The 19,843-nt window shown below is 42.0% G+C and overlaps 1 protein-coding gene across 1 annotated transcript in view; it reads right to left on the bottom strand.

Annotated features, from left to right (window-relative positions):
* The window catches only part of CHD2 (chromodomain helicase DNA binding protein 2), a gene marked incomplete at both ends in the record, with an annotated part of 111,875 nt that overhangs the window by 22,997 nt on the left and 69,035 nt on the right, over positions 1 to 19,843 (bottom strand). Inside the window, 8 exons of the mRNA XM_080692751.1 lie at positions 646 to 774; positions 2,463 to 2,585; positions 3,709 to 3,859; positions 4,025 to 4,163; positions 8,949 to 9,088; positions 10,647 to 10,688; positions 16,100 to 16,275; positions 17,411 to 17,581. Of these exons, the coding sequence (XP_080548877.1) occupies positions 646 to 774; positions 2,463 to 2,585; positions 3,709 to 3,859; positions 4,025 to 4,163; positions 8,949 to 9,088; positions 10,647 to 10,688; positions 16,100 to 16,275; positions 17,411 to 17,581 (1,071 nt within the window). The remainder of the gene's footprint in view (positions 1 to 645; positions 775 to 2,462; positions 2,586 to 3,708; positions 3,860 to 4,024; positions 4,164 to 8,948; positions 9,089 to 10,646; positions 10,689 to 16,099; positions 16,276 to 17,410; positions 17,582 to 19,843) is intronic.

Here is a 19,843-nt window from a genome sequence, read left to right as displayed (position 1 = left end):
TGTGGACAGAAGAGACTGTATACCTGTCCACAGTCGACCAGTAACTGATGAAATTGCTAGCATCTAAATTACAGTATGCAGACTCAAATCCATACTAGTTTCCGAACTCAACTACTGACCCTCTTGGAGCCAATATCAAAAGAATACACTGTAATAGCAACATTCTAAAACCCCATAAAGTTGTCACTCACTGAAACACACTAAGTCCAGTTTACTTTTCACTTCGCTCAGACCTTAGGTTACAAACTGGCAGGCCTTGGGCCCACAACTCCGTGGAAGTTTTGCTTGGACCCGTAAACACCTAAATTGTGTGGTAGCTGCCCCTTTACATTACGCATGGGCTCTCTGGTTAACCACAGTCCCCACCATGCCCTCTCACTCCCCAAAATGAGGCCAAGTTGGCACTTATCATTTCAACATGCATGGTTCCATTCATTTAGTTCCATAAAGTATGAATTTGCAACTGCTGACTCAAATATATTCCTCTCCAAAAAGTTAAGCAGAGATGCACATACTTTATTTCATTTTATCTATCTACAAGTAAATCCAGCACATCACATTGTTTTATGCCAGGTGACAAAATAAACAGAGCCAATGATAGCGATAGTCATAGTAGCAGCAACCCAAGAGAAGCCAGCCTCCTACCTTGACCTCTCCCTCTTCTGATGGGTTGTCTGAGTGTCTGGGAGATGAAAGCTCCAGCCCATGCTCATCCTTCAGCCGAGGCGCTTTGTTCTCCTTCTTGACTCGAGGCTTTCGCTTCTTTAATTTGGCCTGGAAAGGAAATGATGACAAAACTGCAAATCAAGTCACTCAAAAGCACAACACATGATATTTGGTCCTTTGAAGCAGCAGCAGCTATATAATTTAAACAAAAAAATTCAGCCAGGCGTGGTGGTGCACACTTATCATCCCAGTACTTGGGAGGCTGAGACAGGAAGATCACAAGTTCATGGCCAGCCTCAGCTACTTCGTGAGGCCCTCTGAAACTTAGTGAGATCCTGTTTCAAAATAAAGAATAAAAAACAGGGCTGGGGGTATAACTTGGGTTCAATCTCTAGTACCCCCCAAAACAACAACAACAAATAAAAAGAAAAGGAAATCAAGAGTGCAACCAATTGTACCTAAAAACAAAAATGAAACAAACAAAAATCCCCATGAATCTTACACATATTCAATACCATATAAAAAGTCTATATTCCTTGAACCTGTTGATTCCATTGTTTTTGAAATTCATACTAAAGATAAAATTCAAACAAAAATAAAGCGGAGGAAAAACCTTATATACAAAGGTACAATTAAAAAATAACCTATTTCAGCCAGGCACGGTGGCGCACACAGCATTCAGGAAGCTGAGACCGGAGGATCACAGTTCACGGAAAACCTCAGCTACTTAGTGAGGCCCTCCACAACTTAGTGAGACCCTCTTTCAAAATAAAGAATTAGAAATAGGGCAGGGGGTGTAGCTCAGAGGTCAAATGCCCCTGGTTCCACTCCTAGGGCCGCAAATAATAATAATAATAATAATAATAATAATAATAATAAATAATAATCCTTTTTAAAGATGATAATATTAACACTAAAAATCCCCTGGAAACACACTATTATCTAAAAATAAGGAAAAGGTTAAAATATTATTTATCTACTCAATCAAGTATAACATAGTAATCTAAAATATGTCTCTATGGAACTTAAACACGATACATTATGTATTCACCATATTATTTGGCAAACAACATACTACATACTTAAACTACTACATGAAAAAGAATAAGGTATGATTTTCCCCCTAAAATTTTGTTTTACTTATAATACAAAGAAACTAACACAAATGACGTAGCTGTAAGAGCACTTAAGGATCTTGCACTTGCAGGGGCTCAAGTACAGGATATAACTTACAGTGCCTATGTATAAGTCACCTACTCGTGACTCCCTATCTTTCAAGGCCTGAAGTGAAATAAATTGGGGAAATAAAAGTAGATAAAGTTCAGATTAATTCACTAGCAATTTAGTTGGTATTTTCCATTGAACAAGTAAGGGTTTGATAAGTGAAGTTCAGTTCCTGGAATTCAACTTTGGAATCTAATTGTCTATTTTACTCCTGGGATTCATTATTACATGAACTCAGTGAGAGTCAGCAGTGGGCATACCCTCTGGTATTCAATACAGTAACTGGAACCATGTTCCGAAACTGGGGAAGCAGGAACAGGAGACAGTAACAATACATCTGGACTAGTGGCACTGGGGAGAGCCGGGATTAATTTGAGGCATTATTTGAGGAGAATGGGTTTGGTCAATTATTAAACATCCGTTTCTATGGCTACCAACCAAACTGTCATCATGGAAGCTCACACGCAGGACCCGACCACGAAAAGGTCCTGGTCTGGGCAATCCTATCCCACCTGGCCGTGCGGGGCTGGAGCCTCAGCCCCGGAAGGACACCCAGCCAGCAGCGCACTCACCTCTTCCCCGCCTGTCACGGCCCCCTTCTTCTCCAGACCCTTCCTGAGCAGCTTCAGCAAGTAGTCCGCTCGGGTCTGTAGCTGCTTCCCCTGAGGCTTTTTGTCTGTCTCCACAGGCAAAATCTTCAACAGGAAAGGAAAAGAAGCACCCGCCACCACCCACGTCCCGGTTAGTGGATCAGGATAAACAGAGATGACAAGAACTCAGCACAGTCCTTTCCCTCCCCAACCACCCAAAACACAGAAAAGGCCTCAGATCCTATCTCATGTCCGTGGCTCCCAGTCACTGAACATCCCTCATGAGCCGTTCTCATTTGACAAAATGGGATGGAGAAATCCAGCTCCCACTGGCTCCTACCTGTGCTGTTAACAGGGTAGAACAACTCAGGTAGGAGGGGCTTGTGGCTTCGTCTGCTAGAGCATCCCAGCCGTCGTGGATTTCCTCCTTCCAGGAGCAGGGAATCCCTGGAGCTAGGTCAAAGCTTTGTTTTAGATTGAAAATGCTTCTTAGAGCATTGCCGGAGAGCAGTGAGCTATGCCAGGACATGATCTGTTCCCTGCAACACAGTTGGACCTCGTAGGCCAGACTGGATTGGTCTCCGTGCTTAAGACAGGGTGCTGTCACCCTCCTAAAACCCGGATGGGAGGAGCACTGCTGAGGTGCCAGGAAAAGCCCTGCTCGGAGCGTGACATGGGGCAAATCCTACTCAAATTTGAATCAGGCGGCTTGTCCTTGACCATAGTGCTAAACTTGGCCTTGTTACTTGCAACAGATAGGGTGGGAGGCTCGATTTTGTGGGAAAAGTACTGTTAAAGCTTAATTCCACTACAAAAAATACCAAGGTGACATTCATTCTTTGTGCATAGAACTGAAATATGGTTGTTTTCAATATGCTTTCAAGTAAAAGGGCCAGCAGCAAAGGCCCAAGAATGTTGTTATTATGAATAAATGTAGCCTGGTATTAGTTGTAATGAGATTTGGCCTATTAATAAATATCAGAATTTTAAGATTTCTTTTATAATTTCCCCAAAATTTGACCTATTGTTTTCTCCTTAACATCATCTATGAAAGAGTGCCACAGTCCACCAGAGACGGTAATATTTCCAAGGATAAAAGAAATCCCAGAAATTTCCTATTATACTATTACCCAATTTGATCCCCCCTTCTCAAAAGTAGGTAAAAATCAGTAATAAATACGAGCATTACACAGTGAGTCTGGAAATCTCTAGCGTCGTAGTTCCTTACTTTGTCGGTGAGCTTCAGCTCTGGGTCTGTCTTAATCAACTCCCAGTTCCCATAGCCATGTTCATAAATTCCTAGCAGCAGGCGAGAGTCATCTTCCACTCCCCACTCGACGTCAAAGTGTGCAGCTTTCACGCGGCAGGACAGGCAGTATCTAGGAGAGACACGACAGGAGAGGGCGTGACTGGAGAGGCCCGATTTGTTAGCGAAGCTGATGAAAAGCGCTACACAACTACACAACTACACAACTACACACTGCACAGGACTGGAACCTCGGCCCACGTTTAGCTACCAGCAGCGCATCACAAAACACACTCACTTTTTTTTTTCTTCAGGGTCCACAGGGATAGATTTATGCAACATCTCAAACTCTTCTTCATGTTGGATAATAGATTTGACATTAACCTGAACTCCAGATATCTTGATGGTTGGGCCTCTCCTTTTCCCTGGTCCTTTCCCTAAAGAATATAGATTTCACATTACTTGAGTGAAAATGTGTTGAAGTTTCACAGAAAGCACTACTCACCAAACTCTCAACTCTTAGTCCCTCTCAATACTCTCTGACTCACTGTTACTATACGTCTAGAATTAATGTTTAAAAAGCAAAATCTAGAAGCCAGGCGTGGTGGCACACGCTTGTAATCACAGTGCCTGGAAGGCTGAGACAGGAGGATCGCCCAGCCTCAGCTACTTAGTGAGGCTCGCAGCAACTTAGTGAGACCCTGTTTCCAAATAAAGTATAAAATAGGTCTGGGAGTATAGCCTGGAGGTAGAAAAGCCCCTGGATTCCACCCCCAGTACCACCCAAAAAATAAAAATAAAAAAAAGCAAAATCTAAATAGTTCCATTTTTTAGCATTTAAAGTTTTTTTTTTAAAAAAAAAAAAAAACACCGATGTCTGCAATTGTATTTTGGTCTTCCTACTTTGTACTACTTTGTTCTAAAATTAACAAATAAATAAAATAATATTTTAATTATATTAATGATGAAAGTTTTTTTCCTTTGATTTTTTTACTAGTCCCATTAGCAGAGCTAAAATAAACTCAAGTGTTTTAAAAGAGGATTCATATTGGATCTTCATAATATGGTCACTGAAAATATACAGGGTCATGTAAACATCTAACACCTTTGAAGTAATAAACAAAGGGTGGCATAAAAGTTACCCTAGTCTGCATTTGAAATTATAGTAATCCTAGGAGTAAAAAACAAACCCAGTCACTCTAAACAGAGACTAAGTAGAAATCTACAAGATAATGCCACTTGTTTTTGAGAAGAAAGATAGGAAACAGGCAAAATATATGAATACTTTACAGAAAACAAAATACAATTTGCCCCTTAGAAGAGATACACAACCTTATTAACTAAACGTAACATGTTATTTCTCACTTATCTGCAAAAACCTAAACATTTAACAGTAGACTCTGTGAGGCCTGCAGACAGGTACTAACAAACATCGCTGGTGGTAATGTAAATGGCACAGGAGAATTTGGCAAGAACAAAATAAGGTATATAGACATTATTCCCCAGGACCCACTAGAAATCTATCCAAACAATATGCAGGCAAGGAGTCAATAAAGTATATTCATTAGACCATGCTTATTACTTGTGGTTTTATTTACAATGGTAGAAGACTGAAAAAACCCAAATATTTATAATTGGAGAATAAAACAGATAAACTGACATCCATTGAATAGTGGGCAATTGTCAAAGAAAGAAAGACGGTCTCTACGTGGGGGTCTGGAGCGCTCGGAGACAGAAAGACGAGAGTTCAGGACGCAGAATGCATCATGCTCTCTCTGGTTTACGGAAAATACTCATCAACACACACAGAGGGGCTTACATTTTCAAAAAGAAATAATAGGATAATAAACTCACAACTACAGGACTGGTGATCTAAGGGAGTAAAATAGAACAGGAATACAATATGGATGAAAGCAAGGTTCTGAAACTGTACCTTATTTTACAGTTTTGACTTTGAACCATGTAGATGTTTTATAGAATTAATAAACAAAGTTAAATCAGAATGAGAAGAGTGATCCCTGGAAATTAAAAATAAATGAAAACAAGAGAATCTATAAATTAGGTTGGTAGCACAACTTCACACACACAAAAAAAACTTCAAAAAGTTTTAAAATACTATATATTCTTTTTTTTTTTTTTTTGGTGGTACTGGGGTTCCTGGAAGCCCTTCTACCTCCGGGCTACACTCCCAGACCTATTTTTACATTTTTATTTGGAAACAGGGTCTCCTAAGCCAGCGCGCGCGGCTGACTTCGAACCTGCGCGATTCTCCTGTCTCTGCCTCCCAAGCGCGGGGATTACAAGCGTGCGCCACCACGCCCGGCCTAAAATACTATATATTCTTAGTGGGATATATTTTGAGAACAAAAAGACATATGAGAAAATTAAACTTTGCATTTGTTAATTTGTTTATACTGGGAATTGAGGCCAGGGATATGCCATCTCTGGAGCTACTTTCTTAACCCCTCTTTTCTGCCTAGAACCTGCAATCCTCCTGTCTCAGTCTCCCAAGTTCTAGGATTACAACAGCCATGTGCCACCAAGCTGAACAGGAGTCTTAATGTTAATAACAAAGTTGGTACTACTATTTGGAAATGTACGCACACAATTTAGGATAAATACATAATTATATTAACATCTTAAGAAACAACATCATTAATTTTACACTGGGAATGGAAATGTCAGCCTGGACTCAAATATGCTAAATGCCATTTCCAGGCTTAGGGGAGCTAACTATTCAAAGCCAAGAGGAAGCAATTACTAGATCCAGGATGTAAATGGCCCCCAAAGAGGGAGGAGGGGAGAAGCCGACTGTTAAGGAAATATCTCCAAATACACTATGAAACAAACAAAAACAGTACAGAACAGGGGGCTTGTTGCACTACTTGGATTTGTGTTTAAAAGAGAAAGGGCATTATCTGTTCTTTTTTTACATATGTATTTTTAACAAGATAAGAAATGATAAAACCTGGCATGATGGTAATCCCAGTACTTGGGAGGCTGAGACAGGAAGATCACAGGTCCATGGCCAGCCTCAGCTATTTAGTGAGGTCCTCTGCAACTTAGTGAGACCCTGACTCAAAATATTTTAAGAATAAAAAATAGGACTGGGGCTGTAGCTCAGAGGTAGAATGCCCCTGATTTTCAACCTCAATATGGCAAGAAGGAAGGAAGGAAGGAAGGAAGGAAGGAAGGGAGGAAGGAAGGAAGGAGGATATGTGTTTTTTTTATTTTTGAGCCATGTTTATCTATTTAAAACAATTATAAAAAAATACATTATAAATATAAAGTTACTTTTAGGTGTATTCTAGATGCTATGAAAACATACTCCAAGCCTCAGTTCTTGGTTATTTGTGCAGGGCTACTGATGAAAGCCAGGGCCTCATGAATGCTAGGCAAGGGCTGTTCCACTAAGATACACCCCCGGTACTAGAAGTACCTATTCAGATCATCATCCAAACCACTCAAGCTATTTGTTTCTTTTACAACAGAGAAAATAAATTTTTACTCATGTACAAGGCACTGGGTTCAATTCCCAGAGTGGCTAAATAAATAAAACAGGACCGAAAAGCTTTAACTATATCTAAATTATTTTTGGCCAGGTGTGGTGGCGCATGCTTGTAATCCCCGCACTTGGGAGGTAGAGACAGGAGGATTGCGCTTCAGAGGCTGGCTTCAGAGACCCTATTTCCAAATAAAAATATAAAATAGGTCTGAGAGTGTAGCCCGGAGTTAGAAGGGCTTCCAGGAACCCCAGTACCACCAAAAAAATAAAAAAAATAAATTATTTTTTTATTCTCTTAATTTAAGAATATCCCTAAAAAGACAATTCCAAAGCACAAATACTTATTTCTTAATAATACCTAAAACTGCAAGACAGTGTGCTAACAAGCACATTACATGTAAGGAACTATTCTATTAGTCACCCAATTACTCCATTTAGCCAATGAGACAGTTGAGATGTAACTTTCCCAAAGTCAGTAACTAAGAAAAAGTAGAACCAAATTCCAGGTCACTGGCTGCCTCAGTGCCTGAACAAATATTTAATAATTATGGCTCAACAAGGCCTCTAAAGGGCCGAGGCCTCTAGCGTGGGAGAGTCACAGAATAAAAAAAAGCACGCAGTCGAAACGGGAGAAGCAGGATGACAACACCTTGCACCAGGGAGGGTGCCCATCAACAAATGTTACTTTAGAGGTCTCGCTTCCAAACATCCCTACATTTCTAAAAACACCTGAAGCCCAAGACAAAATGTAGTACATGCTCAACCCAATTACAAAAATCACAGTGGCATAAACATCAATAAAACAAAATCGTTCACAATAACCATCCAGTATTTTACTTATTCCAACTAATTCTCTAAGTCCTTTGTACTTGTCAAAGTGTATCAGTAACGATATGTGTATGTGTATCTAAATAATTAGTGGTGTTTACAGTGCATAATACCCTTGTGTAAAATGGAAGCATCATCTGATGGGCGTGGTGGCTCACGCTTGTAATCCCAGCGTTTGGGAAGCTGAGACCGGAGGATCGCGGTTCACAGACAGCCTCACCTACTTAGTGAGGCCCTTTGCAACTCAGTGAGACCCTGTTTCAAAATAAAGAATAAAAAATAGGGTAGAGGGTGTAGCTCGGAGGTCAAATGCCCCTGGGTTCCATCCCCAGACCAGAAAAAAGAAAAAGAAAGAAAAAATGGAGGCATCTACTCAGCCTTGCCCTCAGGACTTTATATTATTCAAAACAATTAAAACTCTCTATGTAGCTGGGCATGGTGGCACACGCTTATAATCCCAGCACTTGGGAGGCTGAGACAGGAGGATCGGACAGGTTCGTAGCCAGCCTCAGCTACTTAGTGAGACCCTGTTCCCAAATAAAGTATAAAATAGGTATGGGTGTGTAGCCCAGAGGTAGAAAAGCCCCTGGGTCCCGCCCCCAGTACCACCAAAAAAAAACCAAAAAACAAAACAAAACAAAAAAAACCCTCCCTATGCAACAGAAGCCAATTCATCCTGTTTCTCACTCCATGCCTTCTGCAAATCCACTGCATGCAGGAGTAGGAATGTGGACCTCCGAGCACTGAGCTCATGGCCAGGCAGCTCCGAGCACACACCTCCAAGCATTAGACATGTGGGAATCGCCTGTGTGAGCTCCCTTCAGCAGCAGAAATCCCAGGCCGAGGGCCCCAGATGTAGAGAATCGCTGAGGGAGCCCCGCTGACTTACCCTCGCTGGCATTTTCTTTCAACTGTTCTTCGTATTCCTGCATCGCTGACACACAGCTGTTGTGAATCAGCTCGCCCAGGCGCTTCAGGTCTGCCACAGACTTATCGACCAGCTCGGCATCGCGTGCGATGCACTCCAGCCTGAGGAAGGAGCAACGGAAACACTGAGCCACCTTCCCAAAGAGCAAGTGAGACACTGCGCGGTCTTGTATAACCTGGTGCCTACAAAGACTGACTTTTCCTGCCTCCCTTTATGGGCCATTCCAAGGCTCCAATGGAAACCCTTGGATAGTAATAAGGGAGAACACACTCATTTTCCATCAGCAAGAACTGTGCCTTGGGACACTCCACAAAACCAAAGTAATAAAAAAATCAAACAGGAGAGGTCCGACTGAGTCAACTAAACAAAGAAGAGCTCTGCTGCCATGGCAGGTGAAGGGCTCGAAGACTCTCGGCATGAGTCTGCCTCTTTTGGTTCAATTTCCTTTCTCCAGTCTACGTTTGTTGATGGCGGTGTTCCTAGGAGCACAGTAAAGTTACCTCTATGATGTGCTCAGATGATCTCCATTCGTATAAAGTACATGAATAAGTGGCTAAAAGTCAGGCTGTCAAAAGGTGCCAAAACTACTTTCCCACATCTGTTGGTCTTTTTTAAGGAAACTGGCTCAAAGATAAGTATTGACCTTCAGCCAAGTCCCTGGAAGGGGCACCCCTCTCCATTTTGCTGACTCACACCCATACATACTCCGTCCTCTCCACGTGGACAGGACAAAGCAAAACACACAGGCTTGGAATTTTCAACAGGTCCAAAAGATTGGATGTTCCTTTTAAATTAGTGCTATTATTTAAAGGATGTATTGCTGATTTTGCACAAGATGAAACACTGAACTATTTGAGTCTTCTGTTAAAATTCAAATTGAAGATTCAGTTTTTGCACACTTCTGCCAAGAGTGAACAATTTTGGGAGTTACTACTGGCAAGGTGATTTAAGCTCTCTGTAGCCGATAATCTCTTTGCATTGAATCCACATGATACCCTGTCAATCAGTACATTACTTAATCACAGAGAACTTTTTTCATCTGCCACTACCAAATATAAGAACTAGAACATATATAATAACAAGTAGTCTTTTCAACTGGAGTCATCTGAATCTCTTCCAGAAACTACTTTCATTCTTTGAAAGTTTCAGTGAGGTTTACTCTAACCTACAGTTTGAGTTGGTGTTAAATGTCCTCTCTCTGGGGTAAAAACTTGGAACTGTTGTCACCCTTCCACCCTTGCATACTGTGAACACTTTAAATGCTCACAAAGGCCATGTACTCAATATGTCGATGTTTATGAAAGAATGTCTTTTGGGGGAAAAAGTTCCCAGCATTAGTATTAAAAGTACAATATTAATTAGCCGGGTGTGATGGCGCACGCTTGTAATCCCAGCACTTGGGAGGCTAAGACAGGAAGATCAAGGTTCGCGGACAGCCTCAGCTACTTAATGAGGCCCTTTGTAACTCAATGAGACCCTGTTTCAAAATAAAGAATAAAAAGTGGGGCTGGGGGTGTAGCTCGGAGGTAGAATGCCCCTGGGTTCCATCTCAGTACCACCAAAATATAAAAAAGTACAATATTATTTAAAAAGAAAGAAAGAACCTGCCATATAATCAAGTTAAAAAATAAAAGGATAAGGGACTATTTCTGGGCTTACCGTTCAAGAGGGAGACCAAACTTCTTATATGCCTTGATGAACCTAAGAATATGATCAATAAAATACATTAAAAACAAAAATACAGCCATCTTAGTGCTAACATACCCATGATGAAATATAAGCTACACGAATTAGCAAAAACTTACTGTGCCTGATCCTTGCAATGACCATTAAGTGAATAAATTAAAATGTTGAATGTCTGTGACACTATTCAACTTAAAATACTGAGTATTAGCCAGGGATGGTGGCACATACCAGGAATTCCACTATCTGGGAGGCTGAGAGGAGAATTCCAGGTTTAATGCCAGCCTCAGCAATTTAGCAAACCCTGTTTCAAAATAAAAAATAAAAAGGGCTGGGAATGTAGCTCAAAGGTAGAATGCCCTTGGGTTCAATCTCCAGTATAAAAAAAAAAACAACACTAAAGAACTATTCAAATAAAATCTAAACTTTCTCAGTAATTAAAAATGAAACTGTTAGAGATGCAATAGAGAACTGAGACTTAACTCTAATATTTTCCATAAGATAAAAGTTCATGCAGTTCAACATGTAATTAATGATCCAATCACAACTTTATTGTGATAAAACCCCAATATCATTCACTGGCCTATTCAAGTCTATTAGGTTTATTTTCAACTCCCTACTACAATATTTTTCATTATTTTCTGGTCAATGATAAAGCTTTAAAATTTCAAGGTCTCCATGAAATTACTCAGAGTAAAATAAATATGAGATTTAAAACTTCTTATGCCAAACTTCTTTGGAAACTCTAGTCAACCCTGCCCAACCTTGTCTCCAACCCCAAATACAATGTATTTCCAAAGCCTCTACCTTAGACCATGTTATACACAGCCAGTTTGGCACTTCTTCATTCTTACAAGTTAACCACTGTCAATGACGTATTGTGACATCAAGGACAGCACTGCAATATGCCAAATTGCTATGACAATCCGGTTATGTAACAGTATAAAGAGAGATGCTAAGAGAAAAATGGAAATAGAGGGTGTGGCAAGTAAAGAAAATAGGACTGAATATGATAATGGCTAAGAAACGATACTAAAGAAAGAACATGAAGCCAGGCACAGTGACGCGTGTAGTATGTAGTATGTAGTATGTAGTATGTAGTACTTGGAAGGGTTCGGGGTAGCCGGACGTGGTGGCGCATGCTTGTAATCCCCACACTTGGGAGGCGGAGACAGGAGGATTGTACAGGTTCGAAGCCAGCCACGCTGGCTTAAGAGACCCTGTTTCCAAATTTTAAAAAGTGTAAAACAGATCTGGGAGTGTAGCCCGGAGGTAGAAGGGTTTCCAGGAATCCCAGTACCACCAAAAAAAAAGCGTTCGGGGGTAGAGACCCCCCTCAGCTCAATTCCTAATACCATGAAGGAGGGTCAAGGAGGGGAGAAAGAACACGGATATCATTGTTAGGAAAGTGTTAAACATGAACATAAACCTAAGGCATATTCCTCAACACTACATTTCTCCTTCTTGATATACACTGAAATATTTTAAATCTGAAATAACATGGCTTGAGATTTAGATCAAAATGATGAGAGCTGGCGTTTATGCTCAGTGGTGGATTCCCTGCCCGGCAGTACAAAGCCCTAGGTTTGGGCCCTAGCACGCAAAGTTATAGTAGTGACAATTAACTTTAAGTTATCATTACTGAGGTATTAAATCTAAATATTATTATTGTTCCTACTGAAAGATGGAAGCACTTTCTGAACAGCAGAGTAAGGATCTCCAGAAATCTGGTCCTCTAAAAAAAAATAGCAAACACTGGCAAAAACTGTCAAAACCAACTGCCAGAAGTGCAGAAGTAAGGTAAAGGCTGCAGCCTTTGAAGGGGGAGGCATCTGTTCAAGGAATGGCGGCGTCCTGGCAGGAACAACAAGCTTTCTTCATTCAAACTTATCTACTCATACTCCCTAAGACAACCTTGAACCTTAGCAAATGGATTAGCTCTGCCAGCTTGTGGTATGGCAGTCACTGGAGGGAAGACAGGTTTGGAGCTTCTTAAAATCCCACCCCCAGAAAACAGTGCTATGGACAGAACTAAGCACCTGCAGAGCTCCTCAGATCTTAATTTGAGCTGACACAGAAAGAACTCTTGGTGACAGCCCTGTCCGAAGCTCATGGGTCAAAAATAGAGGGAAAGGTTTACCATCACCATTAGCAGTTGGGGATAATAAGGTCCATCAGAAACTGAGAAGGAAGCATTGAGGAAAAGCTGACATATTCCTCAGAATCATTAAGGCCACACATTTTCAGGTCTGTGTACATGTAAAGAAAGACCAAAAAGGCCCCAACCTCTCAATTCTGGTTGCCGTAAGGGTGTGTAAGAACAGGAACTGACGATTATGACAGGGCCTCCTGGAACCATACGGTGAACACACACTGAACCATGCCCCGAGATCCACTGAGCCCTTCAACAGACACGGGCAGACAATTAAGGAAATCTCTGCCCAGTCGCTAGGTAACCGCTCCACTAAAGGAGCGTCCTCAGACGGCATGACCAAGAATACAGACTCCACAGAACCATTCCAGAAAAGTCACTAAACAGGCAAACACAATAGCAGCCAGGAAAAAAAAATCATATAAACACACACACGCGCGCGGGCACACACACACACACACGCACACACACACGTGCGCGCGCACGCGCACACACACATGCACACACAATGTGATGCATAAACAGAAAAAAAATCAGTCAAAGATGCTTCAGAAAAAAGCCACGGAGAGGCTGAACAGTAAAAGACAGAAAATAAACAACACTGAACAGCTGAAAGCTATATGCAGAATAACTAAGTAAGTATGATGGTAAAATGTATTTTTGTTTGTAACTCTTTTAATCAAATTTTAAAACACACCTCCATAAAATAATATTTGCTTATGATTTATTTATTCATGTTGTGGTACTGGTGATTGGACTCACAGGCATTCCACCTCTGAGCTACACCTGCTGCCCTATTTTTCATTATTTATTTTTTAAACAAAGTCTCACTAAGTTTCAGAAGGCCTCACTAAGCTGAGGCACTTACCTTGCGATCCTCCTGTCTCAGCCTACCAAGTACTGGGATTACAAGCGTGCGCCACCACTCCCAGCTAAAACAATAGTTATGAAATTGTGTTGAGCGGGGCCTGCTGGTAGACACCTGTAATCCCCGTTATTTGGGAGGCTAAGACAGCAAGCTCATAAGTTTGAGGCCAGCTGGGGCAACTCAGTAAGACACTGCCTCAAAATAAAAATGAAAAAAAGATCAGTGGTAGAGCCTAGCACATGTGAGGCCCTGGGTTTAATCTTCAGCTCCAACCAAAAATAAAACGCCAGTATTGACACTATGTAAAGGTTATTTGTGTGACAACAGCACAAAGGAGAAAGTTATCATTGGAGCAATGGTTTTCATAAGCCACTGAGGTTAAGCTGTAAGTCGAGATGTCATTTGTAAGCTCCAGTGCAAGCAACTAAGAAAATTAACCAAAAAAGTGAAAGAAACAATCAAGTAATTAACATGGCATACTAAAATATCTGCTTATCACAAAATATAAGAGAAATGAAGGACATTGAAAAAAGAAACACGACACAGAGAATACACAGAGCAAGACACAGATGTCAAGTCCTACTTCCTTTGCAACTGCACTGAACATTGGGTTAGACGCCAATCAAAAGGAAGATATTGGCAAAAAGGACTGTTCAAAAATGATCCAACCACATGCTGCCTATAAGAGACAAGTTAGATTCAAAGATACAGATAGGTTGAAACAAAAAGATAAAAAATAATGCCATTTTTAATTTCAAATACCCCCAAAGAGAAATCAAGTCACTATATAAGTATCAAACTAAAAGTAAACCTTGAGACAAAAATTATTACTAGACATCAAGAACTATTTTATAATGATGAAAAGGTCAACCCACCAAGAAAACATACCAATTATAAAAACATTTGCCTAACAATAGTCACAAAGCAAAGTACAAACTGGGCAGAACTGAAGAGACAAATAGGAAATCCAGCAACGCAAAGTTCAACACTCCATTCTCAGTCACAAAACAACCAGTCAGGGATGGAAGATTATACAGCACTAAACTAAATAAAACTAGCAAATATCTAAGGAACATCCCCGCCCCTGACAGAAGAAAGCACATTCTTCTCAAAATGGTATAGGGAGTGGGGGGCAAGAAGAGGTAGAGTATACAGACAAGACTGGCTGCAAAATCAAAATGTTAAGATGATAAGGTCTAGTGTGCCAGTACTTGTAAATATTCATGTTTTTTCATAATAAATTTAACAAAAGAAGAATAGGTGTAACATTTAAGTGGAAATAAAGACCCCACAGTTTCAAACATACTCCTTTAAAGAGCTATTTAGCCAGGCGTGGTGGCGCACGCTTGTAATCCCTGCTCTTGGGAGGCTGAGACAGGAGAATCACACAGGTCGAAGCCAGCCTCAGCTACTGAGTGAGGCTCTCAGCAACTCAGTGAGCCCTTGTTTCCAAATAAAGTATAAAATAGGTCTGGGAGTATAGTGCCAACCCTAGCACCACACACACACAAAAGAATTATTTAATACAATTTTAATATGGAATTTTAATATGGATTGAACCATAGAACTATCTTCATACCTTCCATTTTCTTCCAGCTTTTAAAACTAACATGGAAAAGGGAAAAAGAATGATTTGGTTGTAGTAATTTTATATCACTTTCTGCCAAAAAGTACAGAATATGTACTGACATACAGAAAGATGTCCAAAACTGATTTAAAGTCAGAAAAAAAAAAAAAAAACTACACAACAACATATCGTATGTACTACTAGTAAACCTAACAGCCATGCTGGAGTGCCAACTGCCAACTGACGAGATGGGGTGGGAGGAGAGACAGCAAGGGCAGCCTTATTTGTACCATTTCTAGATTACTCCTGTTACGTACACAGGTGTGTGTGTGTGTGTGCGCACGCGCGCGCCCCTGGTTGGATCTTCCTCATGAAAACGTTCTGAATAACCAGACAGGGTAAACAAAAGGAAGGAGCAACAAACCAGGGGGCTCTCAACCAAGAAAAACTGTGCACAAGGAAGAAGCCGCCCAAAGATGGAGGGCATGCCTTGTTTTAGGTATTATATTCTGTAGGCCTCTGCCTAACCAGTCATCAATGTCAGTCCAATTACAGGTGCACACCTGGGAGTACTTGGGAGTAATTGGGAGTACTTGGGAGGCTGAGACAGGAGGATCATAGGTTTGAGGACAGCCTCAGCAAGGATGAGACGCTAATCAATCAACCTAGCAAGACCCTATTTCAAAATAAAAATACAATGTGGCTGGGGGTGTAGCTCAGAGGTAGAATGCCCCTGGATTCAATACCCAGTACTACAAAAAAAACATTTTTAAAAATACGTCAGTCCGAGGCTTATAGCATATTCTTTCAAACAGGCTTCAGTAAGCACAGGCTTCACCAACCTCCGGATCTCCGCGTCAGTAAATCCCTCGACGAGGTCTTTCCGCACGCTGCGGGGGCGCCCTCTGCGCTTTGGCTTCTTGTCGTCATCAGAGTCGTCCGTCTCACTCTCGGAAGCAGAAGACCTCTGGGCCTGCCTCTTAGACTCAGTGTCAGAATCGCTATCATTTGTCTGAGCCTGAAGAAGAATAAGGCAAAGCCACTCTTACCAAGTGCGTAGGTCCAACGCTTGAGAGGAAAGGCCTGAGCCCAGCCCGTCTTAATTCCTTGGGACTCAAAAGTTCCCATTAGAGCAAAGTCAATTTTTCTTTAACAGATAAGGAGGCAGATGCCATGTAATAAGAAAACACTTGCTTGGGATAGTCCTGCTTGCAGAGACACTGTTATATAATAAGTGAAGTGGGTAATCTAAGTAACATCCAACATAAAATGAGTTCCTTGACCTAATAATCACTTTTCTGTGCTTTCATTTTCTCCTTTGTAAATTGGAAATGGTAGTTCAATAGTCCCTGTGACAGCGTTTGTACAGGAATTAAATGCATCAGTAATGGCCAGGCATGCTGTCGCACGCTTATAATCCCAGCGCTTGTGAGGCTGAGAGAGGAGGATCGCACAGGTGCGAAGCCAGCCTCAGCTAAGTGAGGCTCTCAGCAACTTAGTGAGACCACGTTTCCATATAAAATATAATATAGGTCAGGAAGTATAGTGCGGAGGTAGAAAGCCCCTGGGTTCCACCCCCAGCGCCATCAAAAGTGAAAACACACTTAGAACTACGCCCTAGTAAGTGCTCAGTAAATGGTAGACAGTATCATCTCATACGGTTGACTATGACGATGACAAGTCCAAGTCCATTATCCCCAAAAAATGCATGTAGCACTATAAAAATCAAAGCAGATGGTGCCTATGAGGGTGCCGTGGAAGCTATGACGCCTGTGATGCTCCTTGTTTCCAGTTCTCACCTTAGTAAGTATTTCTACCAAGTGCTATGAACATTTAAAGACAAAAAAATATTGGGCTCTCAAAGTTGAAGGCAGCAGCAATTAGACCCTAACTGTCAGGACTACCGGTTCTACTCTCAAAGGCAAAATGAAAATGTCTGCCAAACTCAGATCCCATAAAGCCATTCCACGCAAAGCTGACTGCGGAGACAAAGTCCAATGTCCAGCAGGCTGCCCGTGAGTGCCGGCCATTCTCCCATCTGCTCTCCAGGCTGCAGCCCAAGGCTCGGCTGTGCCGGCCTGCGTCAGGGCAACAGCGCCAGGCGTCCTAACAGCGCGAGAAGTACGCTGGTACCTTTCCTCTCGCTTGGTTACCTTTTTAGTGGAACTACGGATCCGAGGCAGCATATAAATTTCTTCTAGTTCCTTCTGCCTCTCCTCCTCTTCGACTTTTTTCCTTTGCTCCTCTGGAATGATCTCATCCCAGTCCTTGTGAGGTCGTTCTTCGAGCTCTTCTTCATCTTCCATTGTTGCAAAGTTGGCAACCTGAAAATGGATAGACAAGCCGCTGATGTTCCTCCACTTCCAAACACCGTCTGCCAAGCCACTGAACAAACCAATGTTTCACAGTTTTTTTCTTTTTTCTTTTCTTTTCTTTTTAGGTACTGGGGATGGAACCCAAGGGTGTTCTATCTCCAAGCTACACTCCCAGACCTACTTTATTCTTTTTTGTGTGTATGTGGTACTGGGGGTGGAACCCAGGGCTATACTCCCAGACCTATTTTTTTATATTTTATTTGGAAACAAGGTCTCACTAAGTTGCTGAGAGCCTCACTAAGTAGCTGAGGCTGGCTTTGAACCTGTGCAATCCTCCTGTCTCAGCCTCTCAAGCGTGGGGATTACAAGCATGCGCCACCACATCCGGTTCTTATTCTTTATTTTGAAACAGGGTCTCACTAAGTTGCAGAGGCCTCAAAAACTGCTGAAGCTGCTTGCAAATCTGTGATCCTCCTGTCTCAGCTTCCCAAGTACTAGGATTACAAGGGTGCGCCACCACCGGCTTAGTGTTTTCATTGAAGATACTGTAACAATAATCTTGTGATACTACACGATCAGATAAGTTTGTACTACTCTCTCTTATCTCTCCCCAAAACAACCTATCAAACCCACAAGTTTATCAGAAATTTTACTGAAAAGTAGGAAAAGAGATAAAGATATAAACTGTTTTCAAAGTTGTCCTGAAAGATTAAGTTATATATTTTCCAAAATAATGCTAATTGGATAATTTAGATTGATTTAGATTATAAAATGCTGAATATCTAAACAATGATAAAATTCCATTTCTAAAGTGGCAAACCATTCAGTGTCATCTAGTCAACTAGTTGCCTTATTCACTGTTATCAAAAGTATAAATATTAAAAAGTATGCAATGATTGCTCATACTCAGAGGTGGACTGCGATCCTAGTAAAGAAAACAGAAAACTGAACAATCTCAAATCTAAAAAATTCCATTAATTTTGTATTAAGTATTATTTAATAACTGATACATACTATGTGCTCAAACAGTATGCACACTAGAAAGAAAGCCATACAGGTGTACAATTTCACAGAGCCAGAAAAACATCAGTCAAATCTGGACAGCCCCTGGGCAGTGCGTGCCTGCCCCACGGCCCTCTATCCCTTCTCCTGCAACCCCTGGGCAGTGCGTACCTGCCCCACGGCCCCCTATCCCTTCTCCTGCATCCCCTGGGCAGTGCGTGCCTGCCCCATGGCCCTCTATCCTTCTCCTGCAGCCCCTGGGCAGTGCGTGCCTGCCCCATGGCCCTCTATCCCTTCTCCTGCAGCCCCTGAGCAGTCCATGCCTGCCCCATGGCCCTCTATCCCTTCTCCTGCAGCCCCTGGGCAGTGTGTACCTGCCCCATGGCCCTCTATCCCTTCTCCTGCAGCCCCTGGGCAGTGTGTACCTGCCCCATGGCCCTCTATCCCTTCTCCTGCGACCCCTGGGCAGTGCGTGCCTGCCTCATGGCCCTCTATCCCTTCTCCTGCAGCCCCTGGGGAGCAGCCCAAACTGACCAAAACAAACAGTACCAATCTACCTCCAAACTTTTTCACAGCATCTTCGGCATCCTTTGACGTTCTCTAGTCCCTGAGGTCTGGCCCCAGCCAAAACTGCTTCCAGTTCTTTCACTGAGACAACCCCCACCACTGTGGTCAACATGGAGCCCGTTGCTCAATGCCTCTCCTTCCCAGCATGCAGCACTCCTCCCTTGGTCCTAATGGCCTATGCACTGAACAACACTGTGACCGCCAGTCTCTTGCTCTTCTACCTGCATACAATGAAACCAGGCCAATCCTTCACCTATGTTCTCATTGGAATCTTATGAACATTTGCCATTTTGATTTTCTTGTGTCCCTGAAGCCAATATTCCACCTCAGGACTGTCAACTGATGCAATTTCTCTGATCTCAGGTATTGCTGTAGGGTCATGTGATCCCGCTGAGTACTACATAGCAAAAGCCGTTTCATCTAGATTCACCTGACTCCCTACCAAGTTCCCCTCCACAACTCCTGGCCTACCCATGGTTGTGCCCTCATCTTCTCCACTACTTGGCTAACAGTTCACCTACTTTCCTGGTACTTAAGGTCATGAAATGAATGCCCACCTCTCTTCTCTTCCCAGAGGCCATCTTTTCCCTTTTCTGTCCAAAGCCAAGCCCTCTACCAGTGCTCTTGACTGTCTCCCTTCCTGTCTCCCCTGGGGGAATGTGCATCAGATCTTCTTTTCTTCCATTGTTCAGTACCTCCCTG

This window comes from Muscardinus avellanarius (assembly GCF_963383645.1).
Source record: "Muscardinus avellanarius genome assembly, chromosome: 3".
Classification (NCBI taxonomy): Eukaryota; Metazoa; Chordata; class Mammalia; order Rodentia; family Gliridae; genus Muscardinus; species Muscardinus avellanarius.
Note: the sequence above shows the minus strand (reverse complement) of the source record. Positions and strands in the feature narration are given on the sequence as shown.